Source organism: Solanum verrucosum, unplaced genomic scaffold, assembly GCF_900185275.1.
Source record: "Solanum verrucosum unplaced genomic scaffold, falcon-dt-bn FXZP01000103.1, whole genome shotgun sequence".
Taxonomy (NCBI): Eukaryota; Viridiplantae; Streptophyta; class Magnoliopsida; order Solanales; family Solanaceae; genus Solanum; species Solanum verrucosum.
In genome coordinates, this window is record NW_026020048.1 from 4,716,305 (window position 1) to 4,736,304 (window position 20,000).

The following is a 20,000-nucleotide window of genomic DNA, read 5'->3' on the forward strand; positions in this document are numbered from 1 at the left end:
ATGACCTAGAAGATATTTATACTTAGCTCTTTACATATTGTAATTTCGTACTGCACAAAATTTCATCTAGTTTTCTCAACATGTTCAAAACGGGTACTTTAAACCCTCGAATTTATATGATGCTAACTTGCTTGATGTGAATGACAAATCAACATCCAAGTCGGATTCTATGACAAAGTAACAATTTAATTTTCACATTATTTTAACATAGTTCTAATTTCGTAAATAAGAAATAAAAAAAGCAAGGCAAAATATAAAATTTCTCTCTAATCTACCTAGTTTAGTCGATTCGCCTATTTAAACATGGTGAACTTCTTTAGATAAAATAAAAACAAAGAGATACTAAATAAAATAAGTAGATTCATAAACCTGTATTTTCTCTTTTGATTTTAATCTCAAAATAAGAATCAAACTCTGTAATCACTAAAAAGAAATTGTATAAGACACTTAATCAAAAAAAAGAATGCGGTTTTACTATTAGTGGTCCTTTACAAACCCTTATTTTCATAACATTAAAGTTAAGTTATTGAATACTACTATATTTCTACATTGTTATTGATTAAAGTTAGATAGATGATCAAAGGAATTAAGATTTCTTGGTCATTTATACAAATGAATATATTAAAATATTTTTTTTAAAAATCTCTTATACGGTGACGAAACTAGGAGCATAAGCAACAAGAAGGAAAGCAACAGTTTCTAAAGAGAAGAATTTATGTGCATTGCGCTCTGAATGAATAAATCTTTACAAAATAATGTATATTTTAATTATGTAACAACTTAACCGACTTGTAACCAACTCTAACTAATTCTGTGACTAACTTTAACTAACTAATTAACCAGTTATTCACTGCTATTACATTAAAATTAGTTAAGTATAACGAAAGTCATTAAATTATTTTTAAAAAAAACAAAATAGCACAGAAAATCGGTAGGAGTAAATAAAAATGATTTTTTATTCTTTATGACCAATTTTGGTTTTATCAAAAATGTGATTTAAATGTAATTTATTTCCAATCTGTTTGATTCTGAATAAAACGGTTTTTGTTTTTCAAAACTATAAATAGAGCATAGTACTACTGGTGGAGTACTGAAAATAGAGCGAAAAAAATCAGTTGAAGAATCAGTTCAAAGCATCAATGGAAAACGTGGGATCACCCTCCCCCTCCGCCGCCGACAATGGTACGCCGATGCAACCAACGTCCTCCTCGACTCCTCCGGTGCCATCATTTCCAGCTCCCCTCGGCACTACCGGTGTCCTTCTCGTCAGTCCAACTGAAAGGCGGAAACGCGGAAGGCCGAGGAAGCATGCTACGGAGAGTTCCGTGAGCCCTGGGATGACTGCTCCTTCAACGTCTCAGGTCGCCGGCAGTGGACTTTCGTCTCCTACGGCAGATGTAGCGAGCCCTGGGATGACTACTCCTTCACCGTCTAAGGTCGGCGGCGGTGGACTTTCGTCTCCGGCAGATGAAGCGGCGGTTTCTGCTGTGCCTGTGAAAAGGGGTAGGGGAAGACCGCCTGGTTCTAAAAGCAAGCAGAAAAGTGTTGGTTCGGGTAAATATATATCTGAAGTGAACTTTTATACTAGCTAGCATTGCTTTACTTTTATAATTAGGGCTTCAATTCTTTATACCATATGAATATTTCTGCTCGATTTTCTGGATTCTTGTTAAGTTTAACTAATTTTCTTCTGCAAAATCTTTTTTCCCCTGCATCCAGTTGAATTTTCTTGTGCAAAATGTTGAATAATTGCCTGCTTTATGATCTTTCATACTAGTATAAAGAAACCTTTTCCTCTGGTGTGCATGAGATGCATTTTATTTTACTGTGTATTCTTCATAGCTAGCAATTTGGAAAAGATTTATTTTGTCCTGTTAGCATACTTTGATATGACGTTCAGCAGAAAACGTCTCATTCCCGAATCTGAATTTGGAGTTTAATAATTTGTAGTTTGGAGTTTAACAGTACTTCTTGGTATGTTCTTTCTGCCAAATCTCAACTTGCAGGATCAAAACCAGCAGCGCTTGGACCTATGCAATCGCACGTGATCAAGATAGAAGCTGGGGAGGTGTGGTCTTAATTTTGATCAGCATGTGTTTTGCTCTTTAGTTATCTTCTCAGTAGCAACACTGAGAATATAGTAGTATATAATGTTTCTGAATATTCAACTCAGTATTTCCAGCTTTTTGGCTTCTCAGGATGTATTGGCCAAAATAATGTCATTCTGCAAAAGTACCTCAAAATCAGTGTGCCTTCTGTCAGCCAATGGTTCCATATCTAAAGTATTACTTCGCCAAACAAGTGCAATTGAAACATATGAGGTGTGTATCAAGTTTAGCATGTATATATGCTGATCTACCTTAGATTTTATCATTTATGTCCTAGTATGTAACCCCTCGATCAAATGTATCAAACTTTTTGGCTGGATATAATTCAGTACACCATCACATGATAGTATAAAAAATTGTTGGTTAACTGGTGCAGGGACTGTTCCAGATCATTAATCTGTCTGGTTCCTTCTTTGTCTTGGAATCTGGTGGTGAATGCAGCACAGAAGGTGGCTTGACTGTGCTATTTGGTGGTGAAGCAGATGGTAATATTTGGGGGGGCAGTGTGGCAGGGCTCCTTACAGCAGCAACTGCTGTTCAGGTTTGACATAGAAACTGTCCTTATATTCAAATCCTAGGTCCGCCTATGGGAGCCTTACCCCTTGTTACTTTGTGCGCAGGTTATTGTTGGTAGCTTCAGCACACAGAAACAGAAGCCGCTGAAGTCAGACACACTAGCTTCTGGAGCATCAGCATCCAGAAGTGCTATGTCAGTAAGTGGGCCTGATAGTCCGCCTGATGAAACTAGGAAGAAGAGAAGCTCTCCTGGAGTTAAGGGTCAGCTGCCCTGGAAATGAAAGAACCTTTTAAAAAGAATGCTTCTCTTGTTGATAATACCTTCCCTCAACCCTTGCTTGGAAAAGGAATGTTTCTCTTGTTATGTTTCATGTTGATAATACCTGTGTGATGTGAGAATGGATTCTGCAGCTTAGCAATTCATGTTCGTTTGATATTGTAACATTTGCCCTTATTTTTGAGCAATTTGGATGGATACTTTAGGTCCATTGCTGGGCAGTTATCTTTTTTGTGCAAATATGACATCCTTTTTCAGATTTATGCACAGAAACATTAGAGTCTAAATTCTAGTTTTACTTTACAGCTTCTTCATTCCTTACTTGGCACTATTTACTAGTATTTCGTTATTCCAGGTTAATTGTGGTTTATTGCTATAAAGAGCATAATGCTATCATTACGTGTCATATATTGCTACTTTGCTTTAGTTGGGATTTACATAATGAACAAAGTTCTTGCATAAAAAGTCCATTAATGACCTAGAAGACATTTGTCATTTCCTACTCCACTAGCTCCCTCAACATGTTCAAAACGGGTACTTTAAACCCCCAAATTCATATTATGCTAACTTGCTTGACGTGAATGACAAATCAGCATCCAAATCGGATTATATGACTATTTAATTTTCACATTATTTTAACATAGTTCTAATTTCGTAAATAAAAAATAAAAATAGCAAAGCAAAATATAAAATTAAAGGAAAACCCTCCTCCCATCTTCGAAGCCACACACCAATTGCCATTGCTCCTTCACCAGGGGCGAAATCACCTCCATTAACAACCTTTTTTTCCCTTATAATCAAGAAAATCAATAACCTTTCAGAAAGAGAAATAAAAATTTGAAGAAAACTCAAGAGAAAAGAGGGGTGGGGGGTTATGTTTTTTCTTTTTCTTTTATCCATTTTTATTTTAATAAAAAAAATTAATTCATGCACCAAATACCTATTTTAAACATGATTAAACCTTAGATATTGGGAAAACAATCTGAAACAAGTACAGGGTCTCTCTCTTAAAAGGCCATTTCACCTAATTAAAATCCTCTTGAAGTATAGTATGGTATTGCACCCTTCGATACATTTAAAATATACTCTTATATTGGGCATATAGCACCATAATATATTAACACCAACAAGAAAATACAAGAGAATTTGAGTGTTTCCACATTTAGTTCTCATCATCAAACCAACTATTGCTAAATATTACAAATAACTTTAGCTGTGAATACAAAACGTGACCTCTAACATCTCGCGGGATGTATTCAGGCAGGAGTGAAGGCCTCTCATGAATCTAGGATACAATGGATATCACATAATCTGAGTGTCTTGCCATAACCAACCACGGATCAGGACAAGCATTTTCAACTCTTCATGACATGGTACGACTCTTTGCCATGGAAGGGCAAGCATTCCCTCTTTCAAGGTCATCAAACGGTGCAGATCAATCTCTACAAGGAATCAGGGCAAGGTCGCAAACTTGAAGGCATCCGCATGCCGGATTGTAATTCCCCCCATTGACCAACTTTAGGTGTTATGGACATTTTGCTCATTTTATTACCAAATTCATCGAGATCCTGATCATAACTTCGGGCAGCTCCATCAATAGGTATATTTATCCCGTTCCCTGCTGTACAGATTTCAATATCGTCTTCATCACTAGTACCCTCATCATCATCATCATCGTTGTCATAAGAGCTCCGAACCATTGACCAGTACACAAAATTTGGCCGGATGAATCTTCCAAAAAAATATGGCAACATGAGACAAAATTACCCACTAATTAATAGAAGAATCACCAGGAAATTTTCACTCTGAGGTAAGCAAGGAGCTTCAATATCCAACCAGCCAATTAAAATGAACAAGAGAAGTCAAAAAATGCCAATAAAGAAACAAACCTGTCAGATTTCATTAGCAAACATGGATCAAATGGAAAAAACGTGTCAAGCCTCTCTCTACCACCAAAAGCCATTGAAAGTTCTGACTCAAGCAGGTTACTTGATACAAAGTTATCCGGCACATCAAGATGAGTCACTTTTGCCAACCGAAGAAATTCTTCCACTATTGATGGCAAGCATACCTGTTGACAAAATATTCATTGGACACTAGAGTTAACAAAGAAGTAGAGAATCCACTAACAGAAGCACATCCAAGCCTTGGATGAGTTCTCATTTGAGTCCACTAATATCAAAGAAAAAACATAAGGAACTTTTAAACAATAACAACTACCCCTTAATCCCACTTTGGGATTGGCTATCAACTCCTCCACTTTATCTGGGCCCGTTTCACCAACACTCAATTATTTGTCTTTGGAGGGTCCTCTAAAATAAGAGATTTTTTAAATCTCATGTTTATTCCGACACTAACTTAAATATCTAACCAAAATCTTATAAGAGCCCTTTCAAACACCGACCTAATGCAGATGGAACCAATGACCATATACCTTGATATCACCTAGTTGGTATCAGCTCTATGAATACTTAGCTTCCACTATGTTCTGTTGTTCGCTAATCCACATGCATTCTCAGTAAAATTTTCCTCTACATGCTTTGAGTTAACACCTTTAATCATCATAATGATGCACACGAATCAATGTATTTGGAGGTGAAAACGGGGATGTTTAAACCATCTCAGTCAATCTCTGTCTTTTGTTAAAGAAAATCATTGCTAGTCTTGCCTAATCATGAATTACCGTGCATCCATCATTGTAACATCTGCAACTCATCCTATTAGTCAGGCCTTCAAAGCTAACATTCAATTTCTTACGAGCTAGACTATGGAATTTCTCTCCCTTTGAAAAAATCCTTCTACGAATTGCATCGCAGTCCTGTATCACCCCCACCTCCTTTTTTTCAAAAATGGAAATATATTATTGGTACACAACAAGATATCATACAAAGCTAGATCCCCAAAAATGGTTGTAGCCTATTCCACTAGGGTATCTATGAGATATAAAAAGATCTTGTCCACTATTTTTATCCCCTATCTTGGTTTTCTGATACATATGCACCTAGTCATTTCCCTAAACATCGAACCATTTTTTTTAGATGAAGTTATTTCATCAAAAAGGCATCAAGCAGATGCAAATAGAACAAAAGTGAGTTTGTTAGCTCCATTACAGTGAGCCCATACTAAAGATAAGGAGCTAACAAATCCCAAAAAGCTTCTGGGGAGTTTACAAGGAACAAATTACTCCAGCTATACAAAATTATAAGACGTTCAGTCTTGAGACTGATTAGCAGTTGCTATTCAATCAAAATGTCTACGGTTCCTTTCAGTCCAGATACACCGAACACTGAACCTTCTATAAAATTGTGTGTCTGCATTTAAGCACTGTACCTCTATCAAACCACATAATCTCACTCAAGTTTCTCTTTCTTAAGTGGCTTCAGAGGTATAATGATGAGAATAACAGTTTATGGAAACATCTCATAAATGCCAAATATGGTAGGAAAGATCTTTGGACTCCTACAGTCCAATCATCATCCAGGCGGGGGGGTCTGGGGAACTGTTAGAAGTTTGTGGAATGAATACAGTTAACTTGTAAAGCTGAAGCTGGAGAATGGTAGAAATATCCTTAAGCTTCAAGTCCAAATTTTCAATGCTATTTGGATGCTCCACTAAGAAGAATGGAAAGGTAGCTGAATTCTACTCGTAGACCTGTCAAAGTAGCATATGCTTTGGGTGGGGGCAGCAAAGGAAGTTTGTCTAACACAGGATAAATTTACTGAAGACATATTATTTTTAAGTAAGAGATGCTACATGTATGAAGACGAGTTAGAAACAGACAATCATCGTCTCATTCATTGCAAAGTGGCAAGGCAGTGTTGGGAGCTATCCCTTAACAGGTACAATATTAATTGGGTTATGCCACCAAATGTAAGGAGTCTACTGGAGACACGGCAACATCAAACAATGGTTAAAGTCAGCAGTCACTACAGAGAACAATTCCCGTACCTGTCTTATGGACAATATGGCAGGAGAGAACCAGAGTTTGCTGTAAAGGGACTAAACAACATTCATCCAGGATCAAAAATAGATGTCTTTTGAATATATTCTTTTGGTGTAAAAGAGTGTTATGAAAAACATGGATGAGTATTTAGATTTCTTAGAAGATATAGGGCATATGTAGTTTTTTTCTGGTTCAGTTTAGTCTGCTGTGTTTGTACCTTCTTGGTACCTGTATTTATAAACATTTACCATGTCAATTTTTTAATTTTTCTTATGTTATCGAAGCTTACAACAACGAACACCTAAGACCAAAACAAGTTGGGGACAGTTATATGAATCCTCAATGACCCTTTTTTCCCCTTTTTTCCTATGTTGTCTAAAGCTTGCCAGGCATTTATTCTTTCAGAATGAAATAATAATAAAAAATAAAAAGAGAGAAAATACAAAATAAAAAGAAACTTAAGAGTCATAATAGAAAATGAACACATTACCACTAATGGGCTCAATGGATGCCTCAGGATATCCTCTATGTGCTTTGATATACGTGATCTGATGCGAGGAATAGCAAGCATTGATCTCATGCGAAAGCAAAGTACATACATCATGGCCTGCAATATAATCAACAGAATCAGTAACAATTTAATTGGATGTCAAGAAAGTTTCTGAAAGTGATGTGCTAAAGAAAAAAAAAAGAATGAAAAACTATTCTCTCGCTTTGATTGGTTTCCAAGGTAAGTCTTCCTTCAAATTCCCTACATATTTTGCAGAATTAATTTGAAAGAAGTCTTTTAATTCTTTATAATTAAAAAAAAAGTCCTTTTAATTGAAAATTTTCAACCATTTCTCTAAGAAGTTTCCTGTAATTCATGGAAAAAAAGAAGTTAACTTTCTAACACTTCTCTTTTCTCTTCCTGGCACGTAAATGATACATAAATAAAATTAACACCAGGAATATAATTTGGAAAGCCTTCAAATAGATCCACGGAAAGGTACAGAAAATATCCACCACTCCTCAAACAATATAAAAAGAATGAAGGTCTCTGTGAGTGAGGGAGTGGGACAGACTACTGAAGGTTCTGACTAGAACAAAGCTGTCAAGTACCTGGCACCCAGCATAGAATTCCTTGTGAGCTTTTGGATTGATGCTGCCACCCTGGTTGGAGCAATAAGTGGAACACCATTCCAGCAAACTGAACCCTCACACAAAAAAAGAAAAGAAATCTATGACTTGACATGCATTTCAATTCATTATTGACCAATGGAAGCAACTCAAAACTATAAAATATAGTGTATAGAGTTGAAGATGTTTGGTCATCGGATAAACCTTTCTACATATTCAGCAACAAATGAGATGGGCAAAAACTTCGCACGAGCCAAATAACTAGCAAGATAGGCAACAGCACTCATTCTGCAAGAGACCAATAAAAGTATTAGTTCCTCCAAACAACCATGAACAAAATGAATATAACTAGAAAATATATAACTACCAGACCGCCCCAAACCCCCACCCCCCGATGAACTAATAAGCAAAGAACTATCAGAGTTATCAACACTCAAGAGAGTATCAAATGTATTCAGCGAAATTTTAAGTAAAAGATCACAAAAAACACGTCAAACCTTCTGACAAGTAAAAAGAATGGCAAATGCCTTCTGTCTTATCCAACACAACTGACGGGTTACTGAAGCACGATAATCTGAGTTTTAAGGACCACTATTTTGATTTTTTGATGGCATGTTATCTTAGCAGCCTATGCAGAAAGTCTGCTAGTTTGAGTAAGGAATACTACTTTGACTTTGAGTGCACGAAAATTCAATGGCAGGATCATAAAGGGAACAATATTGATACCCAAGCAATACCCCAACAAAATATAAACAAGCACACCTCCCCAACATAGCATATTTATTATAAAAGAGAGGAGAGATGAATGCAGAGTTTTTTTTTAAAATGTCTCTAATAAACAGGGACTGCAGACTGTTGATTTTAGCTTCCAAAATTATGTTTGAAGATGAAAAGGTCTTGAGTTCATACACCCAGTATCATAAAGAGTTACATGCTAAGCACTCAGACAGAACACCAAACTTAGCAAGCAGTTGTGTATCCATAATACATGACTAAACATATTGATCAACAAAACGGAATGTCAGGGGGAAACAAGTGGGAAGGACAAGAAAAAGAAACCCAAGATTCAAAATTCTTTAATCCTCACCTCCATTCTGGATATTTACTTGACTTAAATTTATGAAATAGCGTATCAGCAAATCTCCTACCGCAGTTTTCAGGATCCAGTGAACAGGCGTAAAACAACACAAACTGCAATAACAGGATCAACAAATTTAAGTTCAAAAGGGCAATAAGTACATTGAAGTAAGAAAAATTAACTAACAAGGTGTTCATCAAGTTTAGAAGTGCTGGGAAAAGAAAGACTAGCCTAAGTAGCGGAGGATGATAATCGTAAATGTTACCTGAGCAAATTTAGACTTGTATGCCATCAAAACAGTTTGCTGAAAAGACTGGAGAAGAGTATGAAAAACCTACGCCATTTGAAAGAAAAATAAAAGTAAGAAAAGCAAGGAGCGGAGTTAGAAATTACACGCTGATGCATCCACTTTACCTGACTCAGGCGTCCACTCTCTTTGCAAAAGTTAAGATGTTCAAAGGTAAGCACAATTAAGCTATCCAATTTCTGAGCATTGAGATTTCCACTAAAATACCGTTCCATCCAAGAAATTTGGAGCTGGAAGTAAAGACTTTGTTAGTATATAAAGGGCAGATGACAAACACCAGATAAAAAATATGGATGGGCTCAGTCAGTAGACTGCACGGCCCTTAACCTTGTGGTCGTGGGTTCAATCCCCACAGTGAGCCCTCAAATAACTTTACTTGCAAAAAAATAAAAATAAAAAAATGGATGAAAATCAAACAATAAAATATAATCAATCATCATTTGAAAGCCTAGCATACAATACAATACAGTATTTCTGATATTCCTAAAGATTGTATTGATACAAGACAACCACAGACTAGTTCATCGGGAGAAAAAAGGGATAGAACTTAACACAACAGGAAAGAATGACCATTTAGAACCAAAAAAAGACATCTTCTCATAGATGGTATTTCTGACTCACCCTATTTGTGTTGATACCCAAATCCAATTGCATACAACCTTTAAATGGTTGATCATCACCGTGAAAAAGGAAATTTGTCTACACTTGAATATGGGAAGGGTGAAAATAGTGTTGTGGGCAAACTGACCTTTATTAGGGAAAAACAGATTTGAAGAAATAGTCCTTTTAACCACTTAAACTCTGGTTAAAGTTTGCAGAGTATCAAAAAGGCAAATTTTCTAAATGCTGACAGTCACTTCAGATTTAAATAGAAACATTCTAGGAAACCCTCTTCTGAATCATCATGTAATCGTTATCTACACTAAGTCTCTTCAAGACTAAGACCGATCATTTTTAATAAGGTTAATGATTTTACTCATATTGGGAATCCCTCTATACAAGTATTATAACCAAAATTAAAGAAATCTGGGCTAAACATGGTTCTATACAAAATTTCACCCAATCATCTAACACAATACAAGATCCTTACGGATGCACCAAAAGAAACTAGAGAGACAAGGCTACTCCACGCATGTACAAAATCATCCTCCCCTCAAACGATCTCCTTTTTCTCTCCTTCCATATTACCCTCATGAAAAAAAATTCCAATCAAATAAAAGGAGAGAAGTGAACAGAATAATGCAACATTATGTACAAGGCGTCGCTTTTTTACACAACTACGTGATTCTGAAATACACCCCCATACACAAAAAAGAAGTCAAGGAAACAAATTTAGTGGCAATGCCAACACTAAAATACAGAAGAATATCAATTGAAAGATGAAAATCACCTCATCACCATTTTGCTGGCCATCATCCATTGGCCATTCCAGATCTCCCAGCTCCATATCGAAGATGCCTTTGGTGAAATCTTCTTGTAAGATATCATCCCATGCTATATCTACCTAAGAAACCCAAGGACAAGAACCAAATTAACTTAGTGCAACACCTTTTAGAATTTACACAGTGCCTGAGTGAAGGGTTGATTTCAAACAACTTACATCCAAATCTATTAGCTTATCCATAATTGCCACAAGCATTGTTCTCCCAACAAGATCGCCAATTGCTCCACTCTCTAGTTTTAACATGTTCTCCACATATATCAAGATCAACTGCACGGAGGGGGAAGGGGGCGGAGGAGGAGGAGGAGGAAACGTGGCTAAGAATTTAGGAACTTCCAGCAATAAGGAACACAACACAGAAGAAAGTGTACCAACAACGAGGTTCTGGCAATGCAAGTTTAACTAATTCAACAAACGTCAGTAGGAGTGGAACACTTGCAATAAGCTACATAATGGAAGAATTTTCTTTGTAAAGAAAGTATCAATCTGCACTTACTGGTTCCTTTGTGAAAATGTGTGGCATCCTCTCCGTTATCATTCTCTCAAGTCTCAAGGGCGAGAGAGGAAGTAACTTTGCAATGTATGTTAATGTTGAATGGACACGGTCAATGACTTGGCCCTTCCGTAGAATGCCAGGTGGCTGATTCAATAATGATATGAAGGAATCAGGAGGCATAAAATTGCTCACAAGCATTTCCAAGCACAAATCGACATACTGCCCACTGGATGCAGCCTACAACATAGGAGAAGAGTCATGATCATAGAGACTAATGACCAAAACACTGAAGATAGTAGCACTAGAGCCACATACCAAGGATATATTAAATTCCATCAAAGCATCCATTACATCAGTTCCATAGTTCCACATACTCATTTGTAAAATCTGCAAGCAAATAAGACATTTTAAGTATACGATCCTACCAGTGCCAACCTGTATTCTTCAAAAACACAGATTGAGAGAGTTAATACAGATATTTAGAACTTACAGATGCTATAAGAGATTTATGGTGAACAATGTCTAGACAAGAAACTGATCCTGACAGAGCTTTTAAACATGTCTGAAATGCAAATCCAAAATCAAGCAATAATTAAAATACAAAGTAAAAGAAACCACCACAAAAAGTGATTGGAAGATGACCAATATATATGCAATCTCTAAGGAAAACATACCACCAGTAGGGCCACATCAGGTAAAACGCCTTCATCAGGGTGCATAACACGAAGAAGCTGCTCATATTGGTCTGGATCACCCTAATATACCAACATGCGGCTATAAAAATTGTTTTACAGTGCTATAGTAAATATATGGAAACTATAAAGGAAGTTGCATTGCACATGTACCAGTGAAAACAGCAACTAAGAAGGTTCAGACATTTCACATCTTGTGAAGATGTTTGCCAGGAATGTAAACGAAGTGGGGACGGGCAAAAAAAACATTAATTTCAGCAAAAGGAATCAATGAAAATATTTGGCTGGCTAGTACTTGCTGAATAACAATGAGATAACTAACGTCCAAACATTTGACTCTTAATCTCCAAGGAAGTCAACACCCGACCCAGGTCAATCAATCTGGAGCACCTATGTCGACTTCAATCAAATATTCAAAAGAGACATCTTAGCAGGAAGGATACTTTTCCTTTTGTTTTTAGATAAGTAATTTAACCAGAATAAACCGTGGCTAGCGAAGAATTAAGGCAAAAAAAAATAAAAAATCAAGGTTTATGCTGACTCATACAGTTGAACCTTGATTTCCCATGCAGTGGCATGCACCACCAAACCCAACCCAATACAATTATATAAGAACATAATAAATATGTATCCAAGCATCCAACCTGGAGAGCAGATTTAAGGGCATGTCTAACAAGTTTGAACAAATCTGAATCTGTAATCTCAGCAATCTCCATCTCAGCACAACCTGCCTTTTCAGCATGTAATTCCATTCCCATTATGTTGACTTGGGTTGAAATATTGCGCAAATTTCCTGTGAAACATAATCATGTAGAAAACCCCTTGAATCATTTCATCAATGAACTCATGACAATGCTTATTCAAGAAAAAACAACAGTTAAAAATACTGAAGTATGCACATCTTTGCAACAGTCTTTCCTCTTCTTCCTTTGTTTTTTGGAAGAAAAACTACAATTTATAAAAAGATGATCATCCAACAAGACAGAATAATATTACAGTCTTCTAGCTTAAGATCAAGTTCTAAGCTGTTACTTTAATCTTTATAAAATTTTCCTTATCATAAGATGTGCATTAAAAGTGACTTCAAATGAATGACTGGTTTGCTGTCTTTGTAATCACTGAGCCCTTTCAATTCAAGCATGAAATCACAAGTATTTCTCAATTCAAAAACAGCAATAACACCGATGTAATCAGTAACTCCATGTGTGTACGTATTCCGGCAATCACAGAATAGTACAATCCAATTCACCAAAAATTCGTTTTTTACCACTAAATTTCGCTGAAAAAAATGCTCTTGTCCACTAAAGACAAACAGAAAAACGAAAATAGGTAGAGAAAAGAGAATCATACACTTTGATTTCGTCGGAGAAGGAGAAAGTGACTTGCCGGAAGAGCTGGAGTGGAGCCAAAGCGGCGCCAGGCAGTGGCAACAATTTCAGGGCTGAGAAAAGTTCAATTTGCGCCTATTTCAACATTCTTTTCTGTTGGTGTTAATTGGGCTGAATCAGTGTAAATTAATTGGGCCTAAAGCGATATTGGCCCATAATACTTTTAAAGGATTTGTTAGGGCTGGCCTCTTGGGCCTACAGGCTTGATCTTGAATCTTGATTTCTTCTGCATTGAATTATGCAAAATATCAATCAATAATTTTCGCAAATAGTCACTGTAATAAACTTAATTATGATCCATAGTATAGTTTGTATATTTATGGGTTGCAGCTACAATATAAGTTGTCTCGTTTATATAATTTTCGGGTTTGTATATAATTCACTGGTTTGTATGATTCGCGGGTTCGTTTGTATAATTGAGTTATTTTGTATAAACTTGAAATAACAAAGTTATACATACACAGACATCTAACTTTAAACTATTACACAAATTATATTATGCAAAATTACATTATACAAAAGTTATACAAATTCCGAATTATACAAACTCGAAATCCCAACCTACGTAATCATCACTGAATGTTGATCGCGAGTGATAATTATCTAAAACTATAACTAATATATATTTGCTTAACCATGTAATTTTTCCTAGAACTTTACTTCCCACTTTTTCAACCCAAATTCAACAAATTACTTTATAAGGTTATTCGGCTATATTAATTAATTTTTTTAAATGGCTACCGGCTTCTTCTTCTCCTCCTCCTCCTCCTTCTCCTTCTTTGGAATATCAATATTATAGTTTATTTACATAAAAAATAATAAAAAGTATAAATTCACTATATAATATAACTTGTTTAAAAGTTATAGAAAATATACATTGACTATATAATACAATTTATGCTATAATGAGCTATACACTAACTATATATTATATTACACTCAAAAAGTTGGATATAACTTAATTATACATGAAGTATATATTGATAAAAGATGAAGTATACACTAACTATCAAATCTCAATCAACTCAAAATCATCTCTAAGTTGTTCCAAAATTTTGATATGGCATTCATGTTTTGAGTATTTTGATATATAATTCCCTTGAAACGATTTGATACGTCAATGACAAAACGTCCTTATGTTTATTTGAAAGTTTCATGTTGTTATAGTGAAGTATTGTTATATAGTCTATATAATATATGTATTTGACGTTTTGTTTTTATTTAGCCGTTATAAATAAAAATATGTAAAATTAGAAGAGTATGAAGATAAAAAAAAAAAAATTACAATAAATATCATTATAGTTATAGAGAAGTAAAATAAAATATGAAAAGTATTTTTTTTTAAATCACATTATTACGATGAAATATGTTATAATAAATGATTGTTATAATAAAGCTTGACTCGATAGTATAAAATGCACGTGAGTAGCTACTCGTATTGTAATAAGAGCTTCCTTCAACGACATTAAGAGGATTTAGTGGGCAAAATGACGGTTAATTTATTAAACAATCATTGTACATTGTGCATACAAGATTGTACATTGTGCACACGAGATTGTACGTATGATTAATTGAAAAAAAGGAAAAAAAATTTCCTCTACTGTTGCAGTTAGGAAAGCTAAACGCAGAGCTTTAAATAAGTGCGCCCACACACTTGTATAAATGCGATCTCATCTCCCATTGCTTTACTCCGGCGAGTTCTCCGGTAAACTAATCGGCCAATGCCAACTCTCGCCGGAATCTGAATACCGATTTAAGCTAGCTAGCTTTTGCCTATGCAATGAAGATAATGAGTTGTTTCTCCTCTAATTTCAACTTCGTTTTCCTTGCTTCGTATATACTTCATATGTACAGTTAAGTTATATCCAATTTTTTAAGCGTAACATAATAATACATAGGTTAGTGTATAGCGTAAGTTATATTGTATAGTCAATATATATTTTCTATAACTTTTAACAAATTATATTATATATATAGTCAGAACATACTTTTTATGATTTTTTATTACTCCATCTTTTATGTAAGTAATATTGATGTTTAATACAAACTTGTTCCAAGTCTTCCAAAAAGAGATATAAATATCTTCGGCTGTCTTATAACATAGATTGGGCCTGGCAACGAAAAGCAGACAAAGAGACAAACGAACGGGGCAAGGAGAGAAAAAGTAGGGACGCTCGCAAGATAATTCTCTAACACTAGGTTAGCGTTTGATCATAGATTTTTAAGTATTTTTGGCAAATATTATTTGGATGAAATTTTACCATGTGTTTGGTCATATTATTTGGAAAACATATTTCACTTTTTAAAAAAAATATGATTTATATCCATAAGTTTTAAAAACTATCAAAACTAACCATAAGTTTGTATTACAAGTTAATTGGATCTTTGTTGCAACAAATAACAAGTAGTGTCCATGACACTGGAGCAATGTGGTAGTTTGGAGTGAGTGCAACAAGCATCATTCCATACATCGTGAAGTAGACAAAGCACGTGACTTTGTTACCCTGAACCGATTGTTCATCATTTTCATCAACAACCATATATCATCGATCACTTTCATATTTCATCACTACTTTGGTGTTCACGTAAAAAATTATGTAATACAACGCAAACAACTATTATAGAGGGTGTTTTTGTAAAATGATAAAAGTTTGGTGTCAAATTTCAATTTTTAAAAAGATCCCAAATAATGAGATTTGGCTCTAATACTAGAAAAAACTAGTATTTGTGAATTTGAAATATTTGCCAGATAATGATAAATTTTATGAACAAACATTATTTGCCAAATTTCCCCCCAAATATTACTTGGGAAATCTATGGCCAAACGGATGGTTTGTTAGGATGTATAATTAGTTGTGTTATTAATATTTTATTTGATATATGTTATGTATAACTAGTATATGTGAAATCATACTATTAGCAATATACTGGATTTTAATGCATATATTAGCATAGCTCCTAAATCATTTTCACATCTTTTCTATCATATTTGTGAAGAATAATTTTATAAAGAAATTATACAATGAATATTATTTTTAATACATAGGACAGAATTACAAATATATTACTATATTTAATATTATTCTTATCCATTTTACCACGGATCGGGAAGAGACATGGCATGTGTGGTTGTCCACGTGGATGGTGAAGTTGCCATCTTTTCATGTCGAGAAAACTAGGGAGGGCCAATTTCGTATGCCAACCCATAATCAGAAGATATTGATATTATTATTAGAGAAAAGGAATATGAAACAGAAGAAACGGTAATGGCGTGAGGGTGGAAATGGCAGGCTACATACGTATGCACGTGCCTATCATCCAACCGAATTCCAAAGATGTTTCACTCTCTCAAACCACCACATCTGGACCTCTTTTTTATACACACACTGGGGCCCATATCTTTTTCCTATAATGGATAATTCATCATTTACAAATCTAAAATATGACAAACAAATATTATAAGTGGTGTCTGATGATGAAGAAGATGAAAAGAGTACAAATTTTGTTCTTATATTATTTATAGAGAGAATTTATTTTCAAAACAATTGGATAACGTTTCACTACATGAAATAAGAAAAAAAATCTTAATTTAACACACTCAACAATTTCTGAATAAAAACTCACTAATTATTTATATGATTACATATGAGTTGATCACATCTCTCTGTGCATCGTGTCCACCCTGTTATTTACCATGATTTCAGAGCTTGCTTGATAGGTGTATAAAAAATAATATTAAATATAATTGTGTTTTTAATAATGACAATGTATAATATATATGGGGAAAGGGTAAAAAATGTTCTTTATTGATAGTTTGGTTAAAAATGTCTTTATCGTCAATGTATTGGTCCAACAATGCCTTTATTATTATTTAATGGGTCAAAAATACTCATTTTTCAAATAAATATATTATTTATTTTCTAATAATATTTTTAGAAATTAGCAAACTTTAATCCTACTTCAATTTAGATAAAAAATGAAAATTAAAATTATTTCTTATTTTATTATCATTATTTTTCATCGTTATATAAATAAAAATTAATGATGGATGTACTATGATCTTATATATATGATATATATTATCCGTCAAAAGAGTACATAAAGTAATTTTATTTTAATTGATAAAATGAGATTAAACATAAATACATTTTTATTTGTTAAAGTAATTTTAAAAGAAAGAAAACAAGAACAAAGTTTTTTAATAATATTTTATCAGAAAGGGCATTTTTGACCCATTTAGTAACTATAGGGGGATTTATGGACCAAAGTATTGACTGTAAGGGCATTTTTGAATCAAAACATTGATGACAAGGGCATTTTTATTCATTTCACATAGTTTAAGGGCATTTTTGACTCTCTTCCCTAATAATACCTTTAGTATTGCTAATATCATAATTCTTACCCCGTATTAGTTATACATAATACAATGGGAAAATTACGCGGTTAAACAAACATATATTAGTTAATTAGCTAACATAGTTATAGTTTGCATTAATTACAGTTTGGAACTTACTTCTAGCTATAATTACATTCTCTCTCGCCTCTCTCATCCTTTATTCTCTCTCGCCTCTCTCCCCTATCTCTGAATCTTGCTCGCCACTCTCCTTTTTTTCTCCCTCGCCTCTCTTCTCTCCCTTCCCAATCTCTCTCTCTCTCTTGCTTCTCTCTGCCAATCTCTCTCTCACTTTATACAAACACAAATATATAGTTTGTGTTTGTATGAAGTGAGAGATGGGATATACAAATCATATACACTTATAATTATACAAATACAAATTTTCCCCTACCTAGTTCTTGTCTCTCTCTCTCTTGCTTTATACAAACACAAATTATATAAATACAATGTATAATTTGTGTTTGTATAAAACAAGGGAGAGATTGAATATACAAACAAATGTTTTAACTCGATTCAATTGTATACAAGTTCAAATTGTATGCATATATACAAATACAATAATTGATACATATACATAATAGTTACATATATATAATTATCTAACTGATATACATATACAGTTCGTCTTTCTCCACTCTCTTCCCTCTTCCAATCTCGTTCGCCAGATATACAAATACATATGTATACCAATTACATATGTATAATTACTTTGACAGATATACATATACAATTTGATATATATACATATACAATTCGCCTCTCTCCACTCTCGCTCGCCTCTCTCCTCCTCCCAAACTCGCTCGCCACTCTTGTCCCTATAACATGTAGCTACGAATCGTAATTAGCAAACTATAACTATGGAGCATAATTAATTTATTTTTTAGTGGCTTTATGTGGAAATTTCACTAATACAATACCAACTAATAGTTACTTTATACATAAATCGAAAAATATGTCAAACACAAGATTAGTGACATCAAAACTAATACCTACATTATTTTCTTTAATATCTTCGGCCACACTACTCCTTAATTATTACCTTCACGCAAAGTGTAATTATTGTCAAAAGCTATTGTTTGTAGCATAGCATGACTAGCATCATATTAAAAATACCTTGCCTCAATTCATTCCTTTGAAGAGGTTGCATTTATTCCACTTTATCTCTTCTATAAATGATTTATTGAATGTTTGAATTAGTCGATAAACATGCAAGAGAGAATTATACTATTGCAATTTGCAAAACCATGTGACAACTCACATTAAACAACAAAGTATATTATTGTATTATATATTATATTATAAACGTAATTCAACATTTTCCTTAGTTAATGAATCATGTTCAAAAATTGATTAAAAGTATAGTCCACGCAATATTAGTTCTTATCCGTAAATTGGTCGTCGAAAGCAGTAGTTGATATATACTATACTAGTTGTATTAAATTGTTAGGTGAATCTGAAACGTAGATAAAAAAGGACAACATACTCTTTTCCATATATATATATATAAAGTTGAATTTATGAATGTTGAAAAAAATTGATGGGGTTTGAACTTTAGAATCTTTTCGTGATTCTTGCGGCTTTAAAAGCAGTACTAACTATCTTCAATAAATTTATTTGTGTAAAATATAATAAATTATCATTTTGTTTATTATGTCATGTGTAAAGTTAATATAAAATAAGTAATATGAATAAAAAAGACAGTAGTTTTAAGCGGAAAAATCTCAAAATTTCTGAATAACCGACGATAAGTAAAAACAAATTTCACATCGTTCAGGTGAAATTGTAAAAAGAAAAAGAAAAAAAATTCATACATAAGTTGATGACGTGTTTTCAGTATAACAACATTTTGTTCTTGTTAGCATTATAAAATGACGCATAGGTGAAATATTCCATAGTGATTACAGTTGGATAATCACTTGGTATAGGTATAGGTATAGGTATAGGTATAGCTATTAAGTTTTTTTTTCTCTTCTTGTTGCCCTAGTTAAACAGACCATTCATGAAAAGGCAATATGCATGTTTCATGTGTATGTATGAACATGGTGTTTGGGTTAAGTTTTTTTTTTTTTTTTTTTGTATTTCGGTTAATTTCACTAAATATTTATCACATTTAATAAGTATCAGGTAATTTTACTATCAAAGCTAAAATAGATGAAAAGAATCACCTAATATTAATTTTTTTATCTATACTAAGTTTTAAACTTAAAACCTCAAAATTCTCTACCTTTGAATGTTTATA

The 20,000-nt window shown here is 33.8% G+C and overlaps 3 protein-coding genes across 3 annotated transcripts in view; 1 reads left to right on the forward strand and 2 right to left on the reverse strand.

Annotated features, from left to right (window-relative positions):
* The window catches only part of LOC125821974 (zinc finger CCCH domain-containing protein 1-like), a 325,811-nt gene that overhangs the window by 244,030 nt on the left and 61,781 nt on the right, over positions 1–20,000 (reverse strand). The gene's annotated exons all lie outside the window — the stretch shown is intronic.
* Positions 1,140–2,905, forward strand: LOC125821902 (AT-hook motif nuclear-localized protein 8-like). Its single transcript, XM_049501262.1, has 5 exons — positions 1,140–1,554; positions 2,007–2,068; positions 2,199–2,321; positions 2,485–2,649; positions 2,729–2,905. The coding sequence occupies exons 1-5, from the start codon at positions 1,140–1,142 to the stop codon at positions 2,903–2,905; spliced, it is 942 nt and encodes a 313-aa protein (XP_049357219.1).
* Positions 4,008–13,416, reverse strand: LOC125821962 (uncharacterized). The gene is made up of 16 exons (XM_049501322.1): positions 13,328–13,416; positions 12,622–12,770; positions 11,960–12,040; positions 11,776–11,847; positions 11,601–11,672; positions 11,286–11,522; positions 10,949–11,059; positions 10,739–10,852; positions 9,456–9,578; positions 9,307–9,375; positions 9,051–9,154; positions 8,168–8,251; positions 7,946–8,033; positions 7,335–7,451; positions 4,791–4,972; positions 4,008–4,632 (listed from the first exon to the last, which is right to left on the reverse strand). Exons 2-16 carry the CDS (start codon positions 12,733–12,735, stop codon positions 4,344–4,346), a joined length of 1,857 nt encoding a protein of 618 aa, XP_049357279.1. The 5' UTR covers positions 12,736–12,770; positions 13,328–13,416; the 3' UTR covers positions 4,008–4,343.